The sequence below is a fragment of the Heliangelus exortis genome, chromosome 1 (assembly GCF_036169615.1).
Source record: "Heliangelus exortis chromosome 1, bHelExo1.hap1, whole genome shotgun sequence".
In the NCBI taxonomy this organism is placed as follows: Eukaryota; Metazoa; Chordata; class Aves; order Apodiformes; family Trochilidae; genus Heliangelus; species Heliangelus exortis.
The window spans coordinates 116763722-116783436 of record NC_092422.1 but is presented as its reverse complement, the minus strand read 5'-3'; the positions used below and the strand labels follow the sequence as shown (position 1 = coordinate 116783436).

The 19715-nt window shown below is 42.8% G+C and overlaps 1 protein-coding gene across 2 annotated transcripts in view; it reads left to right on the top strand.

Moving 5' to 3' along the window:
• The first annotated feature begins 1774 nt into the window (after positions 1-1774).
• Positions 1775-19715, top strand: part of GSK3B (glycogen synthase kinase 3 beta) — a 146019-nt gene continuing 128078 nt past the window's right edge. Inside the window, exon 1 of one of the 2 annotated variants that reach the window (XM_071760541.1) lies at positions 1775-3132. In XM_071760541.1, the coding sequence (XP_071616642.1) occupies positions 3045-3132 (88 nt within the window). In that variant the 5' untranslated portion in view covers positions 1775-3044. The remainder of the gene's footprint in view (positions 3133-19715) is intronic. The other variant, XM_071760533.1, reaches the window with a different exon arrangement.

Genomic DNA, 19715 nt, shown 5'->3' with positions numbered 1-19715 from the left:
GCTTCCAGCTGCACAGAGCTACACAGGCAGCTCAAGAAGAATCAAACCTTCAACAATCCCAGGTCCTTTATAGTAGGGAAAACCATTCATCAGGCAGGAAAAAAAGGTTTTCAGCAAACCATGCAGCCTGGGGAGAGCAAAGTCCTGAGCAGGGCCGTTTTGAGAGAATGGGTTTGTTTGCTGCTTTGTAGAACAGTTCTTGTAAAGGATAAATTTTAGCTGCCTTTGGCCCTGTCTTTGTTCACTCACACAGCAATGTCATTCAGAATGGGACTGGAAAAAAAGTGGAAAAAAAAGTACATCTGGCAATATTTTGATGCCTTGAAAAGAAAGAGGCAGCTCTTAGTTAGACTCTAATACTGGCAAAAAGTGCTCCTGCTAGTACAGTTATTTTGTTTGTGATATAAACTGTTCTGGCAAGAACACTTTTTTTTTTTTTTTTTTTTTTTTTTTTAATGGTATAAGCAAGCAGTGCTCAGTTTTTGCTGATGCCTGCCGAGTAATTTTACTGAGGTCACCGCAGGATGCAGTACTCTAGCGCCTGCTTTGCCAGGGCTGGGAACCAGTGCCTCCAGGGATGTTTCAGAGCCCTGAAGAAGTACGGGCTATTCCAGAACAGTTCCTGGGACTCTGGCCAGAGATAAGCAAAATCCACTTGTGGTGGCACAGGGATGTGCAGTCCAGGGCCTTTTTAGTGGTTCTAGTACGAACTGTTTGTTTCCTCCAAGAAGGTCTTGCTGTTAACAGCTGAGTTAGGAGAATTTATTAAGAGTTTTGATCTTTCCCCACTGCTCAGCTCAGCATCTGCAAAGTAATATTTACCATCACTTCACATGCCACCGCTGTGACTTCCAGAATCCCACTGCTCTATTTTTTACGAATTTTTTTTTTTTTTTTTAAACAAATCACCTCACATCGCCAGCCCTTTCCCACAGCAGCCGAGTTTTCCTACCAACCCCCCCAAAGGCCTAGGTATGACATTACAGGGATAACCAGCACCGCGGGCTCATCTTTCACACCCGCACGAAGCACCGAGGGCAACCCCACGGGAACTCAGGCCCTGACAGCCTGCGGGCGAACCCCCCCCTTCCCAACCCGCCGTTATTCCGGGGCTTCCTTTGCGCCACGCCCTCGGATGAGCACCGCCCAAGCGGCTCTGCCTCAGGGGGCAAAGGCCAAGCCCTCCCGGCCGCCTCCACAGGGCGGGCAGGGCCTGAGGGGCCGCGGTCACCGCCTCCGCCGCGGGGAAGCGCAGGCCCGAGGCCGCCGCCCTCCGCGCCGCACTGAGCATGCGCACTCCGCTCCCCTCCCCCTCCCGCGCGCCCGCCCGCCCGCGCGCCCGGTGAGGTCATAAAGGTGAGCGGCCGTGCCCCAGCGGCCCCGCGCTCAGCGATTGGTCGGTGCCGGGGAGCTGGGGTTGCGTCTTCGGGCCGCCTCATGGCCGCCAGCCAATGGGAGGGCTCCGTCGGGGAGAGCCAATGGCAGCCCGCGGCCCTGCTCCACCTCGGGGCTCGCCGCTCGAAACCCTCCCGGAGGCAGCGTGACGAGAGGGCAGCCGCGCCCCCTGATTGGCTCGGCCGCTTCGGCTCTCTTCGGGTTGGCCCGGCAATAGGCGGAAGAGAGGGATCCTTCCGATTGGCTCCTCCACAGCGCTGCTAGGGCGGTGGCAGCGTTTTCCGATTTGGTCTCCGTTTCCCTTCGGGCAGACTCGGCTGAGCCCGTGATTGGTCGCCGCCCGCTACAGGCATTTCCGTAAGGGCCTCGGGATTGGTCCCGAGGAGGCTCGGATGTTTCCGTAAGGGCCTCGGGCTGGGGGCTAACGAGTGCGTCGGGCTCTTCGGCTGAGTATTCACAGAAGGTGCTTACGGCCGTTCCGCAGCGTAGGGCGGCGACGGGCATAGGCGGCTGCGCGGCTCTAGCGCACACACAGAGCGCAGCAGCAGGAGCCCGGCACGCAGCGGAGGCAGCAGCGGGGACAAAGGGACTGATCGTCAGAAACGGGGAGGGGGGCCCGGCGGGAGGCAGCCGGCGCCGGGAGGGAGCGGCAGGAGGCTTCAGCCGGGCGCACTAGTCCCATGTGCCTTGGGTGCTCGGGGAAGCAGCAGCAGCAAGCGCCGCCGCTAGCGCTCTGAAGCCGGCTGAGGAGAAGCCGCAGAGTCGACGTCGCCGCCGTCATGGCCTGCGCCGCCGCTGCTGGCCGCCGCCTGCTTTGCAGCCTCTCCAGCCTGAGCAGCCGCCAGCTGCCCCTGCGGGAGCAATGAGGATCCGCGCCGGAGCCGCCGCCTTAGCGCCGCACTGAGGAGCCTTATCTAGCGACCCAGCGAGGCCGCCCGGGCCGCTTCACCCCTACTCCGCCCGCCGCGGATCCCACCGCCCCTGCCGGATCCCTTTGCGAGCGGTCGTCTCACCTCCTGTCGGAGGATCCGGGAGCCCCGAGATCCCTCCGCCAGGGGAGAAAAAAATAGTCCCGTTCCCTGCCGCCTCCCTCAGAGGCGAGGGGGAAGGCGAGGAGAGGGCAGGGGGAAGAAAGAGGAGGAGGAAGAAAAAGAAATAAAAAAATAAGAAAAAGGAAAAAAAAAAAAAAAGATATACCCGGCGGCGGAATCGGAGGAGCCGGGCCGTGAGCCGCCGCCCCATGTGACTGGCGCCCAGGGTGGGGGCAGCGAGGCCTAGCAAACCCCCCTCGCTCGCGGCCGGGAGCGGGAGCGGGAGCGGCGCCGGGGGGGCTGCGGACTGGGCGGAGGCAGCTCTCGGACCCACCGGCGCTGCCGGGAAGGATGGTTTTGTGAGAAACGGGCGACGCGAGGAGGAGGAGGAGGAAGAAGAAAAAGAAGAAGGAGCCGGGCGAAGAGCTCGACAGAGACCGAGAGGGGAGGGGGCTTCCCCGGGGGGGGGAAGGGGGGGACCCGGCGTTTCATGTGGCGCGTCCCACTCGTCTCCTCCAGCTGAGCGAGCGAGGGAGCTTCAGGCGGGCCCGCCGGGGCGAGGCGGAGGGGGAAGGCAGGAAAAGAGAGGTGATCGGGGCAGAGCAGGAACGGGAGACCATGTCCGGGCGGCCCAGGACCACCTCCTTCGCGGAGAGCTGCAAGCCGGTGCAGCAGCCCTCGGCCTTCGGCAGCATGAAAGTTAGCCGTAAGTATCCTGCGCGGGGTTGGAGGGGGGGGAGGTGGGTGGGTGGGTGGGTGGGCGGCTGCCTGCCTGTCTGTCTGTCTGTCTGTCTGTCGATCTGTCTGACCCTGCCGGGGTTCTCACCCTCCCCCCCCCCCCTCCCCGCCCTTCGCTGAGGCGGCGGGCGGGAGCGGGGCCGGGGCCCGATCGAGCGGCCCCGGCTGGAGGCAGCTCCCTTTCTCTCCCCTTCCCCCCCCACCCTCTCCATTAACCTTGAATAGGCGCACACCGCCACTTCGGTTGGGGCCTGTTGGACACAAACCGCCGGTTGGTTTGTCCTCTTCCTTCGCCTCTGGTCGCTGCCAGCGTTGCAAGCGGCCTTTCTAGCTAATTAAAAAGCCTTCTTTCCCCCCCCCCCCCTCCTCCTCCCCCCTCCCTCTTTGTGAAACGGATTGGGAGCTCCATAGCCTGTATTTCCTTTTTATTTCTCCCTCGGAAGGAGGAAACGAATTGCGGGCACGCAGGTATGACCGTGACATTCACGTTCATTATGTGTTTTTTAAGCACCCTTGTCTGACGGAGAAGGCTTGGAAGATTTTTTTCCATACACCCGTAGATCGGGTGTGATCACCTTTTAGTCCAGCCCATTAGAAAAAAAAAAAAAAAAAGAAAAAAAAAAAAGGGGTTGGGGGGGTGGGTGCGGGGGGAGGGGAGCTTATAAAAGGTGCCTGTCTCATATGCCCCGGGCTCTGCTAAAATGCTCAACAGAGGGGATAAAAAAAATGGTTATTTTGACATGTGAGCCTATGGACTTGGTTATTTCAAGCTTGGCATGTCTTTCCCAGTTTTGTGATCAGAGGAATTATTTTAAAGAGTGAGGCCTGCGCTTCATTCTGCACAGGCATGTTGGAAATTGAGTTTAAGATTGCTCATCCTTCATATCCCTCAAGCTGGCATAGGGTGGTTTATGTGATTTAAAAATACGTATTAAATCTGAACAAATGTATAGTGCAAATGGAGAAAGGACCTATTCTGAGCAGCTAAATATTGGCCGTATGTATATTATAGGAATTTCTTAACTCCTGGTTTGAATGTGTTCCTACTAACAACTAAATTGTTCCTCCAGATTAATATTAATATTGACAGTTTTGGGTTTTTTGGTTTTTTTGTTTTTTTTCATATGGAAATAAAAAGTGGCATCTTTATGGGACCTAGAATGCTTGATATACCTTACCATTCAATTGATCTATTTGATACTTGTGTACAGCCACACCTGACATGGCTCTGTGTGTGAAGAATGCATGCATATATCATCCTGCTTTATGAATTTCGTGCCAAAGCAGTATAGGATTGTGAGCTTTTTGACAGATGAGAAATTCTGATGCTTTTCTGAACCGAAATGTCTTCCATTGTGGTTGAAGCCTTGAACAGATTGTTGGGCTCAGGGTTTGTAGTCCACCATGTATCTGCATGATCAACATGCATTGCAACACTTCAAAAACACCATGGATGCAGTTAACCCATATTTGCAGCATAAAAGCATGTGTTTGAAGTCCAGCATTTGCATTTACTGGAGATTTTTTATTTGTATGGAGAAGAACTGTGGGGACTCCATTTTAATTTATTGATTTACTTTACGTGCATATGGAATAGGAAGCCAGTCTTGTTGATCAGTGTTTCTGCAGGTGGCTGTCTAAACCAAATGAGACCTAGACCTGTCATGCTCAGCAACTCGGTTTGTGTTATTCAAGCTCTACAGCTTGATTCCTGAAATGTCGTTGATGCTCCTTTCCTGTTTATTTGAGGTCAAAGACTAGACAGATGCTTGCCTGTGAAGGGGGTGCTAACTAATGCAGACTATCAAGTTTGCAAATATGGTTCAATCCCAAGCGTATAACACTGAGGGAGAAACAAAGGCCGTAGCATAAAGCACACGCCACTTGTGATAACCCCCACAGTCTCTGTAGTCATGTGCTCCTGGTCCTTCTGCTGCCTGGAAAAAAATGCCAGAACAAAGCAAGAGAACCACATACAAGGACTCTGTGAGAAATGCAGTTTGTTTTCAGTTAATCCATCTGTGTAAGAGTGTCTAGGACTTTTTTCTTTTTTTTTTTTTCTTTCTTCTTTGTAACAGAGAAAAATTGCTGAGTCTCAAAAATGGCTGTATTTTTCTGGTTCTCTTGAGTTTTGGTAGCATCTTAATGGCATGATATAGCAAGTTATCTATTATCAGTGTTGCATGCCTAAAAAAAAATAAAAATCGCTTGTGTGGTGAACAGAGAGTTTGCTGGGCTCTTTAATGTTGCTGTATGTATTTACAGATTGAGGCTAGGTTACATTCTGAGTCTTTTTAAGTGAAAGCTTGAACAAAAGAATCTTTGTGAGGCAAGTGAAAATTGATGGACAGGTATCTTCAGAGTCTATCAGACATCTTTAGTGCCTCTGTCTTGGTGCAGGTCTTTTCCAAGTCATCAGGGAGCAAAACTCATCTCACTTGATGTTAACCTTATAGGTTTTATTCATAAGCCCAAAGTAACAGCAAAATTAAATAGCAAGGTCGCTCTTCCTGTGATGTCTCTGCAGCTATTGCTGCTTCTGGCCAAGTACTGCAACAGTTATCTAGGAAGGATGGATCCAAGCAATGAGGAAAGGATTGATAAAGTAGTGGAGAAGGGCTCGCAGATCCTTGTGAGCTGGGAGGAGCAGTACTTGAACCATAAAGTGCTTGCCCTTCTCCCCAGGGTATATTGGGAGAAAGTAAGCAAGGGTTTTTCATCTCTTACCTCTGTAATTTATTAGACTTAATTTATGAGACTTTTTATTCTCAGAAGCTGGTGAGAAAGCCTACTCCTTGAATGAAAGGATGGGTGGTTACCAACAACTGCTTCTCTGTATGCCACTTCTCATGCAGGCCTTTCTCCGTGTTCTGTAATAAATGTTACAAGGGTTTTAACATCTGTGCAAGAGAAGAAATCTTGTGGCTTTCTATCTCTTACAAGCCACACCAGCAGCAGCATCAAGAGTACTTTATGGAATACATATTTTTTTTCCCCCCAATATTTATATTTTGCTGGTTCCGTTCCCCCACCCCATGGATTTCTACATTGAAGTAATTCTCAAGTAGGTTATTCTTTGTGCAGTTGTGTATTTCTGGGTTTGTAGACTGGCCCACACACAAAAGAGTGAATGTGTTCCTTGTGTTGAACCTGTCCCTCAACAGGAGGGAGCGGAGCTTCCAGTTTTCCACTTGCTGATACTATCAACCTGCTGGATATAGTATAAGAGGTATGAGCTTGAAGCTTTCTTTTTTATTTCACCTACTTGTTCTTGCATTGCTTCCAGTTGTACATTGTTTCCCAAATGGGACAAAGAGAATCCTGAAATATAAAGGATAGTCAGGTAACATGTAACCAAAAAATATCTGTATAAAAATAGAAGTCTTGAAGTTTGCAATTTGAGAATTTTCATCTAATGATGGAAATCGATTTATTTTTTTTTTTTTTTCCCCTGAGTTCCTGGAAAATAAGTGTTTAAAGTAACACCAAGTCCTTGTAGACAGCAGTACTTACTGTAACTGTAACCAATTATCTTGTTGGTCTGCATTAAACAATGTCATGGCTAAGGCTTGCCATGAAGAAGTTTTGCTCCATGTGTGTGTCATGGGTCTGTAATTGGTTATGCAGAATTTGTTAATTTGGAGGGTGAGGAAGACAATTTTATTTGCTTTAGCTAATTCTAATGTTGTGCACATACTCTTGGTTGCAAAATCTAAAGAACAATCTTGTAATAATTCACTTTGGACTCTCTGGAAGAATGTTACAGTGTTGCCAAACTTGGTTTTTGTTGAAGTTTTTCTCTTCTTAGTTTCACTGTTTTTTTGTACTGTATAATCTCCTTGAAGTACAATGGCTTGGTAATCCTGTATTGCTGTGTACTGTTCACACACAGTACTGCTGCTGGCATTTGAGCATGATGCATCTTTTGTTGGTGTAACGGCTCTTTGAAAGGTAATTTATGAAGGAATTAAGTCTGGGAGTTTGTTGCTCTGCCAGTAGCCACTTGACAAGCCAGGACCTAAAAGTGACTGCTTTTTAGGTAGCATGCAGCATCTAGGTGATCATTTGATTTAATACTGCATCAAGTCCAGGTGGGTGTGTAGGGAGAGCCTTGGAAAAGAGCACCCTGGGCAACTTCAGCGAAAAGGAATGAGTGGGGCTGTTGTGTGGCGAAACAATTGAGATAATGCCACCTTCTGTTTCTCAACCCAGTTAGGGTAGGGCCCTCTCTATTGCTTTGATAGCAGTTTCTGCCTAATTGGCTTCTGAAACTGGAAGCCGCCCATCCTGCTCTCCTTGCTGGAGAGAGGAAGATCACTCCCTTCCAGAAGCCTGCTGAGCGTTGTGTCTGGCTGTAGCTGATCCTAGCCCTGTCCAGCTTTCTGACTGCTGCTGGGAGAATGGCTTTCCTCGTGCCCAAACTTGAAAAACGCTGAGCTCTTGGGGTCAGTTAGTTATCATGTGCACTACAGTGAAAAGTGTCTCATGCTGTAGTCCCCTGAAGTCTAAAAAAAAAAAAAAAAAAAAAAAAAAAAAAAAAAAAAAAATCGCAATCTGCTATACTTAATTCTAACACTGCTGAACTGTTCTTTCTTCATTCGTGTTGTTAGGGGTAGTTGAGCAGAAAAATAGCTACTGAAAGGTTGAGGCCCGCCAGTGGAACCAGTCAGATGATAAATTGCCTGATTATTATTTTGCTGTGTCCCCCATGTCAGATGTTGGTGGTTTGGTTGATTTTTATTTCTTAATTTTTTTTTTTTCTTTTAAAACACGGGGGCTTATCCTGAACCTTTTCTTCTCTTTCTGTCACTGTTACATGTTTCCTCTTCCTTACACTGCTTCTTGGAGATGATCTCCTCTATTATCGCTTATTTCACCTGTTGTATTTCTTAAAAATATTTTAACTGTCTTTGTGACCTGTTTACACAGCTGTGGAAATCCATATGGCTTATGGAGTATGTTCCTTGCATGTATGCATTCTGGTGCTGGAAGTTGCTGTGTCATTTAATCCCTTCTCTTGATAGGGCCTTGTAGATGTCACAGAGCAATGGTGCTTTATGTACTCTGATCTTTTTCTTGGGACATAAGAAAAGAAGTAGTTCTTTGGCATACATTGCTGAAGACCACCCCACGTGGTTTCCCTCTACTGTCCAAAGGATTCCTTTATTTTGACATATCGTGTCTTTAAGCACTATTTTAGGTAGAACACAAAGGGTTTTCCAGTGTTGGTGCTCAGCTTGCTCACTCTAGGTCTTAGTAATGACATGAATTTGTGGACTGTTGCTGTTCCCTCACCCTATGCTCTTGAACTGGATGGATGAATGATGTGAAGAAAAGTCTAAAAGTCTACAGAGGATCTGTGTCTGCAAAAAGCCTGCTCTTAAATCTTTGCTGTGACCAGGTCTAGCATTTTCTGAAAGGAATTAATGCTAAACCCCTTTGGTTATTTGAACATATTAGCTACTAATTTGCAAGGTGGTTGGAGAGCACTTGCAGCCTCTTATTCAATCTGTTGAAGCCCTTTTGTTTTGAATGGCTTGATGAGTCCCATTTTAAATAGGAAGGTCTGTTTATCTTTAAGTTTCCAGAAATTTCTATAGACTTAAGGCTTGAACATTTTTCTGGAGTTCTCTCCCTTTTGTTTTTGTTAAAAAAAAGAAAATAAAATCTTAACTTTACTCTGAGGACTTTTAGTCACCCATAGCTAGTGTGGGAAGTGCTAAAGTGACTGTCTTTTGCAGAAGCTCCATGGCTTGTGGAGTTACTTGGCTGCTTTCTGAATTAATGAGCATCAGCCCAATGCAGCCTTGAAAGATGAACAAAACTTCTAAAGACAAGCAGCTATGAAAAGGAGCTTATTGAAAGTTTAAACGCCTTGTGAAATATCTTTCCTCATTTTTCTTTGACCCAAGTCCATATAAAATCCAAAATTTTGTCTTGTCAGCACTTCCTTTAGTAAGCTGCACAAATGGATGCTCCTTTATTTATGTATGTTGAAAAGAAATGCTAATTACAGCTTTTACAATGTGGCAAGAAAAGATACTCCCTCAGACACAAAGACTCAAGCCCAGAGAGTGCTGTACAGGTCAACCCTGCTCTGTTTAGGCCCCAAACTGGGAACCCCTTGGCACTTCTTGTTTGGTGGAGGTTCTTGCTGAAGTGCTGCATACTGCCATTGGGGAAGAAGTAGATTTGGAGCTATGATGGTCTATGCTACTTTTACATTGATTTAAAGCATAGCCATTTATTGAGGGAATTGCAGCAGTCTGGTCTTAAAGGTGAGAAAGATGCAAGACCTGGTAGCAAGATAGACCTCTATGAGAAGTAGCTGCAACGTCAACGTCATGCTCAGGTGCGATGTTCTTGTTTAGCACTTCTGTATCTTATTTAAGAGAAGCCTAAAACGAACCTCTACCTGAAGCTTTTGCAAATGAGATTTGAATAACCACTGTAGGTAGAACTGCTTTCACCAAATCTTCTGAATCTCCTGCACCCACTGGCACTGGCTTACTGTGCCATAGACACAGAGGGTCAGTTAACTGGGTGCAGAGCAGGAGACAGTGCATGTTTTGCTCAATCCTCTTTAACAATGCTGCTATGTGAAGTTCTGGCTGGGCAGTAGGAGATGAGATGACTTCAACAAAAATCTATGTTGAAGACCTTACGGAAAGCTTTTCTGTGTCACCCTCTGAGAATTATGAAAACTGTGGATACCCAGAAATCGCAGTGATGTGCCTCCAAAAGAAGTAGAGAGATTTTTCTTGTACGATCAGTGCTATCAAAGAATCTTTTCATTAGGTTCTCTTGCCACAGATGACTTGTCTGTTGTTCAGGAAGGGAAGTACACCAAAGCAGTTCATTCTGTACTTTTATCTCTTGCAGATGGGAAGTAGATCTAAGAGTTTAAGGCAATTTGTGTTCTCACCCTAGTCTGTCTTATAATGGAAGAAAGGAAAGTGGTAAGATAGCTTGTCAGTGTCAAGCAATGGGAGCATGTTTTTAAAGAAAAGCTGTATAGCAACAGCTCTTTCAGAAGGGGTGGCACCAGTCCTTGCCAGGAGTATTGCCACTTCTCTGTGGAAGCAGACGCAGTATTTTCTGGCTTAGTCTCATCAGCTGAGGGGCTGTGAGCTTGATATTAGTACCAGTGCTTCCTTCACATGTTCTTGACTAGTGAATTGCTATTAACTGAGCGAGAGGAAATTGCCAAGTATATTCCATGTGATTCATTTCTTGATGGTTTGCTAGGTTGCTGTGTCAGTAACACGGAGTCAGTTTAGCTGAAGGAATAGCACTGTGGTTGCAGAAGGCATTGGTACCTGCCATAGGACATTTGCTTTAGCTTGCTTGTAGAAACTTCCAGGTAAGAAAAATAGTTTCATAACTTCGTAATAGGCCTGAATATGAATGAGTGTCTCTTGCTTTGTAAGTGATAATGTCCAATATAGTAGTGATAAAAATAGCGAAGGACTGTAATGCTGATACTATGACAGGGCCGAGTTGAATTATGTAGAGATAGCAGCTAGTATTTTTCCTTTGTTTGGATAGCTTCTTTTTATTTTATTTTTTAGTGCAGCAGGCAGCTCTTAATATATCACAGGAATATGTATTGGTATAGTTAGATTGCTCTTATGTGTGTCTTCAGGCAGTTGGGTGGATTTGAAGAAACTTGTTAGTAGTCCAAGTGCCTGACAGTAGACGATCATAGTAAGGGACCTTTTGGTATGAAGAGAAAGGGAAGATGCTCTTGATTGACACTACAGGATAAGTAATGACATAGAGGGTGTATGGGGCTTCAAGAACGTTGTGCTACTGTGTGTATGTGAAGGTAAGTGAGTGTATCTGCAAAAGTTGCTACAGGCTTTTGAATCACTTAAAATGAGAGAAGCTGGGTGTTGGCTCTAAAGTTAACAACTAGAAGGGAAGCAACATCTAAATTTTTCCGACCAAGGCAGACTTTGTAGAGCCACAACTGTAGAATATGAATGTTTTGACTTTTCTAGTAGAAATATGATTCTCATCAGCTACCAGCCCTGTTGTTCAAAGAAGTATCTTTTGCCAGGAATGCAAACAATTGTTTAATTTTCAGACAGGCCGAGAATATTTTTTGCAGAACGATAAGCTAAAATGTGACTTGCTACAGAGAAGAAGTTGATTTTTCTTGCAGTGTAGAAAGAAGAAATACTATTTAGTCGTAGTTGATAGTGCCAGTCAGTTTGGTTTTCTTGATTCACACCCTCCTGCAGTTACATATAACCTATGCTATTTGTATCCCATGTCTCCTACTTCAGCTGTTTTAAGTATCTAATAAAAAAAAGTAATACAATCAATTGACCTGTGTGAGTGGGTTTCCTTGAGAAAGGAAGGGGACACAGATTCTTCACCCTTAAATGTACAGAATATTTGGTTGTTGGCCAAGTAAACATGAATCACTTGGCACAGATCTGTATCCCTGTGAATGAAGTCCATAGCCATAAATGAATATCCCTGCATTGGTGGGAGTTTGAGTATCGGCATCAGAAAGAGTATTTTGTGCCTTGCTGTGAGAGTAAAAGCTTTCTGGCAAGGCATACTTTTTGCAGGTGAGTAGATGCAAGGCTTCTGGAATGTTTTTTCTTTATATATACAATTGCTCAATTGAAACCTAAAGAAGCAGAAAACAATGTTGTCCTTGAGAAGATTGTATCTGTTGACTGCTTCAATTCTAATCTTGCAACCTTACTCATAAGTGTATGTACTGGCTTGGGAGCCATGGGGATTTGTAAGAGTAATGTGATGTAGTATTTGCAAGTTAATGGTTTGGTTTGTTTCTTTTTCTTTGTTCCTCAGAGAACAGAGAAACCTTACTAATAAAATTTCAGTTTTAGGGACTCTGAAATAGGTTTATAAAAATTGTTAATCTTGGATTACATTGTTTTGGCAACCACAATGGATTGCAGAGTTGATTCAAATCCTGGGGAAATGCTTTAGTGCCCATGGAAAGCTAAGTGAGTTTTTTTCGATTTGTCTGGGTTTGTTTTCTAGTGGTTCAACTAGTGAGTGTATTGGAGACAAAAGCATGAGATTTATATGGAGTGGGAAAACTTTTCCAGAAATTTTGGGCCTGAATTTCAGATGATATTCCTCTGTGGGAGGGCAGGGAGAGCTTTGATTGCAGCTCCCAGAAGGGAAGGTATTGCTGTTTTCAGATTGAGCTCAATTTTGAGCTTGCTATTGCTGTATGGGTAGAGTAGGCATTGAGTTAGTTTGGGGCTTTGTATAGTCCCCATGCGAGTGACATGGGGATGGCAGTTGACTGTTGTTTGGACTTTTAATGTAGCTTAGTAATGAAATTTATGAGCAAGTTTTCTGAATGTCATTCAATTGCAGTGTGTTTTAGAAATATAGTTGGCTTGATGGACAGTCCGTGTAGGATAATCTGCAAGTCTTCTGTTTCATGATTGACTTAACTTCTATGGACTGAAGCTTGTTTTCATCTGGAGTTACTGGCTCAGTGCTCATGGAAGCTGACATGGGCATTGCTGGGATCTGTGACAGCAAGAAATGGTGTCTGTTTTTCCAGGTAGCACATTAGAAATGCTTGTGGGATTTTGCAGACCAGGTCTAGATAGTTATTCATCAGGCAACAGACAACATTTTCTGTGTAGTGTCAGTGCTTTGGTGTTACGCAATAGCTTGTGGGGTTTTTTTATAATACACTAGATTTATTTTTTCAGTGGTAATACTTAAGCAGGTATAGTGGCCCAACTGAAAGGGAGTAGCGCAGAGGTGTTTATGCTATTTCTATCACTTTTCATAATTATGATACTTCAGAATATTCATATTGAGACAGTGACACTGCATTTCAAACTATCTGGTGAAAGCCTTATTTCCAAGAGGTGGCATAGTTAATTACAAAATTTAAATTTCTTCTAGTGTTACTTTAGAACCTGTAGTAGCTACATATACTTTTAAATTTATTTGGACATTGGGGTTCGGTTTCAGGTGTGGGTTTTTGTTTGTGTTGTGGTTTTTTTTGTTTTAGATTTTTTTTGTTGGTTTTTTTTTTTATGAGCAATTGGAATTGGGAAAGTGTTACTGGCAGACCAGATCAAAATCATTATGTTAGAGGTGAGAGCAGATGATGATGATTTATCCTTTAGCAGCTTCTTCTAATTTATTACTTTTTAGATGTATTTGTGAGTGTAGAGAGACACACGTGTTGTGAGAAATATGATATGGAGAGGAGGAGATGATCTAGTATTCTGAGATCTGGAATTTAAACCTAGACCATGTGGAAAGGCTTTGCTTTATAGCTTCTACTTTAAAACATTTACAGGCTGCTTTAAAATGTTTTGCCAAATCTGAGTAGATGACATTTCTGCAGACCAAACAAGTAGTGTCTTAAGACTTGAACAGTAATTGTTTTGTCAGAAGTAGCAAACCAGTTTCTCCTTTGACTTCATATGACCTGTTCTGTGACTTGGTAACATCCTATGCTGCTAGCATTAACATTTAATTTTGGTGCTGCCAAGAGAGCTCTGAAAACAGCTGCATTGCAACCAAGCAGTGCTGTCTTGTATCGCTCTTAAATGCCTTTTTCCTTTTGAAAAAAACTTCTCTCCTGACTCCAGATCTTGTGTTCAGGTTGTCAGCAAGCCAAAGGTAAGAAATGGGATTTCAGAATTTGATAAATTGTCAAGGTTTTTGAGTGTATGTGTCTATGAAGCTGAATATTTTTCAAACTCACCTTAGTTTTCAAGTAAGAACATAGTCTATGTGACTCTAAAACATTGGTAGAGGGAGAGGCTTGAGATAGATACACTTGGAAGTTTTGCAATTATTTACTAACTTGCACTATTCAGTGAACCTGCAACAGTCTGTACTGAGTTAGGGGTTTCAATACCTCTGGATTTTTCAGGTTGTTACTACAAAAGCAAGAAAACCCAAACAGCAAAAACCCCAAACCAGTTGTAACCTTACACCTGTAGTAGGTGTATATCTGCCTTTTTTAAAGGAAATTATAGTGTTTCTGTCACTTTTTATGACTAGGTAATTCAAGCGTTACATTGAACCATTCTTACTGTAGCATTGCTATGACTAATATATGGAAAAAGTATGGGGATTTGACAGTGCTGTTAATATTCCAAGCTAGGTGTCTGCTAATGTAGCATATACTGTCAGAAATCCTGCAAACCTGTGGCCTGTTTTCGTTCTGACTTTTGGGTAGGTTTATTTTGCATCTTGATTGCATATGAGCACAAAAGTATTTATGTTAAAGCTGCTTGTGGTATTCTTGCATGGAGATGTGGGGAGACTGGTAACACGAAGGTTCTAAATTGCTTCTTTTGGCTGGTCACACTTGATGTCTGTTCACTTTTCCCAGCATTTTTGTGTACTGCTGTGCTTCCAGTGAAGTCCCAAAGCCTGTGATGCACCAGGTGGTGTTGGGTGTATGGATTCATCTGTGGGGGTGAGCAGCCCTCACCTAGGACTTTTCAGGTGTGTCTTGAGTCTCCATGGATGGAGTATGCAGTTCTGGCAGGGAGAAAAAAAGTACACAAGCCATTAGTAGGAGTGTCTTCTGCAAAATAAGACAAAGAAGCTTATGAAAAATGTATCAGTCCATTAAATTGTGGGACAGATGTAGGACATTTATGCAGTAAGGAGAACAAAGTGTTGGAGCTGAGGACTGGACTTCCTCAGAAGGCTGTTGAACATAGGATATTACAGTTTTGCTTTGAGATTATAGATGCAATATTTTATGACAATGGTATGCTTGAAAGAACCGATGTTTCTTAGTGTAGTAGAGAACAAAGGCAGGTGTTTCTAAATACTCAGATAATGTCCAGGATTTTGTCAGGAAAAATAAGGGGATTTGTCTGCAGATGAAGATGAATAATGAGCTCTCAACTGATACTGAAGAGAGGAGATGTAACTGAACTCCTGGAGATTTGTTTGTTGAAATTCCTTGATTTGCTCTGGGCATCTCATGAGCTGTTTTACTTTGATTTCCCATTCTGTCTGTGTTGATATGAAAGCTACTTGTACTTAAAAAACATGTGGAGTCAGGTAGTGATTATCTGACCAATTTATTTCATTTATTTCTTACCATTTTCTTCAACCCTACCGTATGGAATTATTCTGTGCATGAAATCAGCTCTGCCATTTTTAGTGCTGTTTTTTGTGCTTGTGTGAAAAATAAGTTTATTTAATATTAAATATACAACTATCTTACAGTACTCTTTCTCTCTCTTAAAATGAAAATGCCAAAAGCTAATGCAATAATACTAGTATTGTATGAGATCATTAAAATATATATATGAAAATAATATACATGAAATATTCTTTGTAAAGTGTACCTCTATGTATGTCCTCAGAATATATAACATGTAACTTCTGAAATTGTATGAAAAATGGAGCTTAATTATGGTAAAATAGTGGAAATTGGATGATCTGACTTGAGGGCTGGTGCAGCTTCTGAAAGTTCAAGAATATATTTTAATTCTGTAGAATGCAAGAAGGTAGGCTGGTGCAGTTATGAATCATTTTCCCTTCATTTTGGCATAATATTAAGAAAAAAATATTCTTGTATGCTACTAAAAGAAATAGCTGAAATCCTCTAGAAGTTTTTTGGAAATGCCCTTTTGAAAAATATGGTACAATTCAGATTATTACCAGTTGACCCACTGTGTGTCTGTTCTTTCAAAGGATACATAGACTACATAACTGGATGATCTCTTAAGAGGAGATCATCCATGGGACGTACTGGTAAATTGAGTCAACTGTGTGGCATGAAAGTGCTTGTTTAAAAACACATCAACCACTAAAAATTTCAAATGTGTACTGTTATGAAAGACTGTTAATTTTTCCTACAGTAATTCAGTTACAGCATAAGTTTTAATTTATTTTTTTGGCTTTATGCAGCTGAGAGGTCTTTGTTCCCATAAACAGACAGGCAAGAAGATGAAGTTCCAGAGAACAATGCAATTTCTGTTAGGTAAAGCAACTGAATGTCCTTAAAATACATGTCATGTGTGTATATATAATTTAAGGCATATATGCATACCTCCTTTTAATTGCTGTGGTGTTATTCTTTGGGTATTTGCTTATGGCTGCTCTCGAAGACAGGGAAATGGATTAGGCAATGCCTTCATCTGACCCAGTTTGTCAGTTCTTACAAAATAAATATTTTCATATTGACTGTATTCACTTTCACAGTTAACTATTCGATATATCCTGGCAGAAACTTAGGCTTTTAAGAAGGGTCTGTAGCCATTATAAAATAAATGTTCTTTGAAGTTCATCAAGACTCAGGGTCAAGCTGGGAGAATGGGTCGAGAGGGTTCTACAGAGTTTTGTTAAGTGCAGCAGTAAGTCTTTTGCAGAGTAAAGTTTGTAGACTTGGAGATTGCATTCTCTTCAGAGGCACTCCAAGGACTAAAGAACATGTCTTCAAAACAACCTTGACAAAGCAGCAGAACCTAAGTAGGATGAAGTTGAGCAGGGGCAGCTGCAGATTTGACTGCAGATAACAGGGTGGAGGATAACTGGGAAGGCAGGATATCTGCAGAGAAGAACCTGGAGGCGGATGTTTGCATAGTGGCTATGAATCAACAGATGTTGTAAAAACAACATTTTTTTTTTTTTTTTACTGTATGAACAGCAATGACATGTAAAACCCATGACATTGGCTTTCTCATGTCTCAACATGCTAAACAGTCAAAGTTGAAGTGAAGCATCTAGTTTTGGTATAGTCCTGGGGGAAGAGTATTTGCATGCAAAAGGAAGTGGTCAGGTCTAATGTGCTCTAAAGGAAAGCTGAAGGCTTCTTTTAGAGGAGACTGAAGGGAATTTTCTTTTGGTGATATTCCCTAAATATATTTAGGATAGATGTGAAGAAAAGTTTAAGCTGTTGTCATCTCCACTAGAGATGAAACAGCTTGTGGGAATAAGCTACAATAAACATGCTTCAAGTTAGTTGAGTCAACTTTTAAGAGCAGTGGGAGCACTGGAATAGATTAGGAAGGCTGTAATATTCCTAACAATGGCTGTTTTAAAAATGAAGACGTTTGCCAGGTAGTTTATATATAGAGTGTTTTTTATATTTTAATTAAAACAGCCTGTCATCCCTTATGGTCTTATTTTCTGTCATTCTGGTTATTTCTAAATGGTCTTGGGATGACTTTCAGTTACAGCACACTGATCCTATTCCTTCTCTCCTTGGGACGAAATAGGATCCTGGTACTGGCAGCTTTCTGGCAGTTAGTGGATGTGAAGATGAGGATCTGTGAAACTGGACACAGCTTTAACAGTTGAAGGCTACGTAGCTTATCTATAGTTTTGTGGTTAGCTTCAGTCTGGGAATTCAGCATACGCAATGGTTTGTCCAAGCCTTGGCACTTGGCTTGAATTTTGAATGAATCATAGAAGAATCTGGGTCAGAAGTGACCTTTCAAGGTCATCTAGTCCAGACCCCCTGCAATGAGCAGGGGCATCTTCAACTTTATCATGTTGCTTAGAGCTCATTCCAACCTGACCTTGAATGTTTCTGGGAATGGGGCATCTGCAACCTTTCTGGGCAAGGTGGTTCAAGGTTCTACCACCCTCATTGTAAAAAAGTTCTTCCTTATATCTAGTCCTAAAGAACTTCCTTAACATTAGAGTTCAGGTGAATGTACTGCATTTGGAAAAGGTTTCAGTGTGGTTGGGGAGTCTAAATTTTAGTTAGAGGTTTAAATCAGCTCTGAATTTGCTGTTTTGAACATGCATGCTATTGAAATGAAAATTTGGTCTAGTTTGGTTATCCAGTACTGCAGTTGAGAACCACAGCCTTTTTGTGGGGGATCTCTAGAGCTTGCTTCATGTGGGTCCTGAGAAAAACTCTTTCCTTCAATTTTTGATCCTGTGGTTCTTACATCAACACAAAAGAATTCAGCACAAGAGAAGAACTGCTCAAATCTTCAAGTGTAGGCCAGGATGGTATTGCAGTAGCTGTGTAAATACCAAGCTTATGATAGGGTTTTTGTGCCCAAAATACCTTACGGTGTAGGTAAATTATTTTGGTGTATAATATCAGCATGTCAAGAATATTTTCCCGTAATTAAACTGTTCACAGTAGTCATTTTAGCTTGTATTTAATAAATGGTCAAGTGTCTGAAGCTTGTGGCAATGAGCCAAGGAAGAAAAGAATTTATTTTTATTTTGTTAGAGTTCTAGTTCAAAGGTCAGAGATTTGATGTGGACCTTGAAAACTGAAGTGTTGCTCTTTGTCAATTCTTTATTCCCTAAATTTTCTAGAGATTTTAATTTACTTATCTGACTTTTTGACGCAGAAATAAGAAGGATGTATTAAACTGAGTCTAGAGTACTCACTTGAGAAACTGTAAAGATATCCACAAGCAAAAATGGTCATCTGTATTGGGATGTGATTTCCCATTTCATGTGGAAACTGTGAGTATAACTAAACAAATTGTTTTTTTTCTTCGCCTCTCAGAAGTAGTCTTTCTTACTGTACATAGGAGATTACTGTAGAAGGCTGGAATCCTGAACTACTGTTAATATAACTTGAAAAATCATAATTTGCTTTTGTAAAATTCTCTTGATCCTTTGCTTTCGTATTCCAAGAGACTGATATATTATGCAAAACCAGATCATTGTAAAATGAAGTATTTTTCCTTCCAGCTTGCTCAAGTGTGGGAGGAGAATTGATAAACCCAAAACCTTATGTCAGGGTTCTCATAAGGTACAGAATGCCTTTTGTTCCTTCCCTTTTAAATCTTTGGCTGATGAAAGGCTTGGGCAGTTAAGCTGCAAGAGAAGGTCTTGCTGGAGACTGCCATACTTCATTTCCAGACAGCACTTTGCTTAAGGCTGTGTTTAGTGTTTGCTCTGTCTTTGACATGCACAAAATAGTCCATCACTTAGATGGGTTAGACTGTCAGGGCACACAGGTCTTTTTTTGTCTGCCATAATCAGAATGATGGAAGAGTTTACAACTTGGGTATTGTGGAAAACTTGTTCTTCTACCCAGCTGATAGGTGTGAGAGATTGGGGAACTTGTGTTGATGTTCTTCAGCTTCAGTGCTGTGACAGTGATAAGGAGTCAGCAGAATAACCTGGCATCAGAAATGGCTGCTTGGAAAGAAGTAAGGTAGAGCTTAGCCCATTTTTTTGCCTTACTGAAATAATTCAGATTAAATGAGTTTTGTGGGGGGTTTTTTTGTTTGGTTGGTTTTGTTTTTTTAACAGAGTTTAAGAAAAGGCTGAGGGAATAAACAAAAAATCCCCCAAAACAGCACATAAAAATCCCTTCCTCTTCCTTGGGTTTGTTTTTGAGCTCAGGATGCATTAGATGTTTATCAGAGAGCTGGTACACTGAAGTTATAAGTTACTACAGATTTCAAGAAGAAAAATGGGAGAGAGGTACTTGCTCCTTCTCTTCCAGGTTTGTAAAAGTATTAGTAACTTCTCTTTGTGTTCAAAGATTCTTTTTGTTTGAATGGTCACATCTTACTTTCCATTACCTTTGTTGTAGTCAGTATTTGTGCTTGAAACTAAATGGAGCCATAA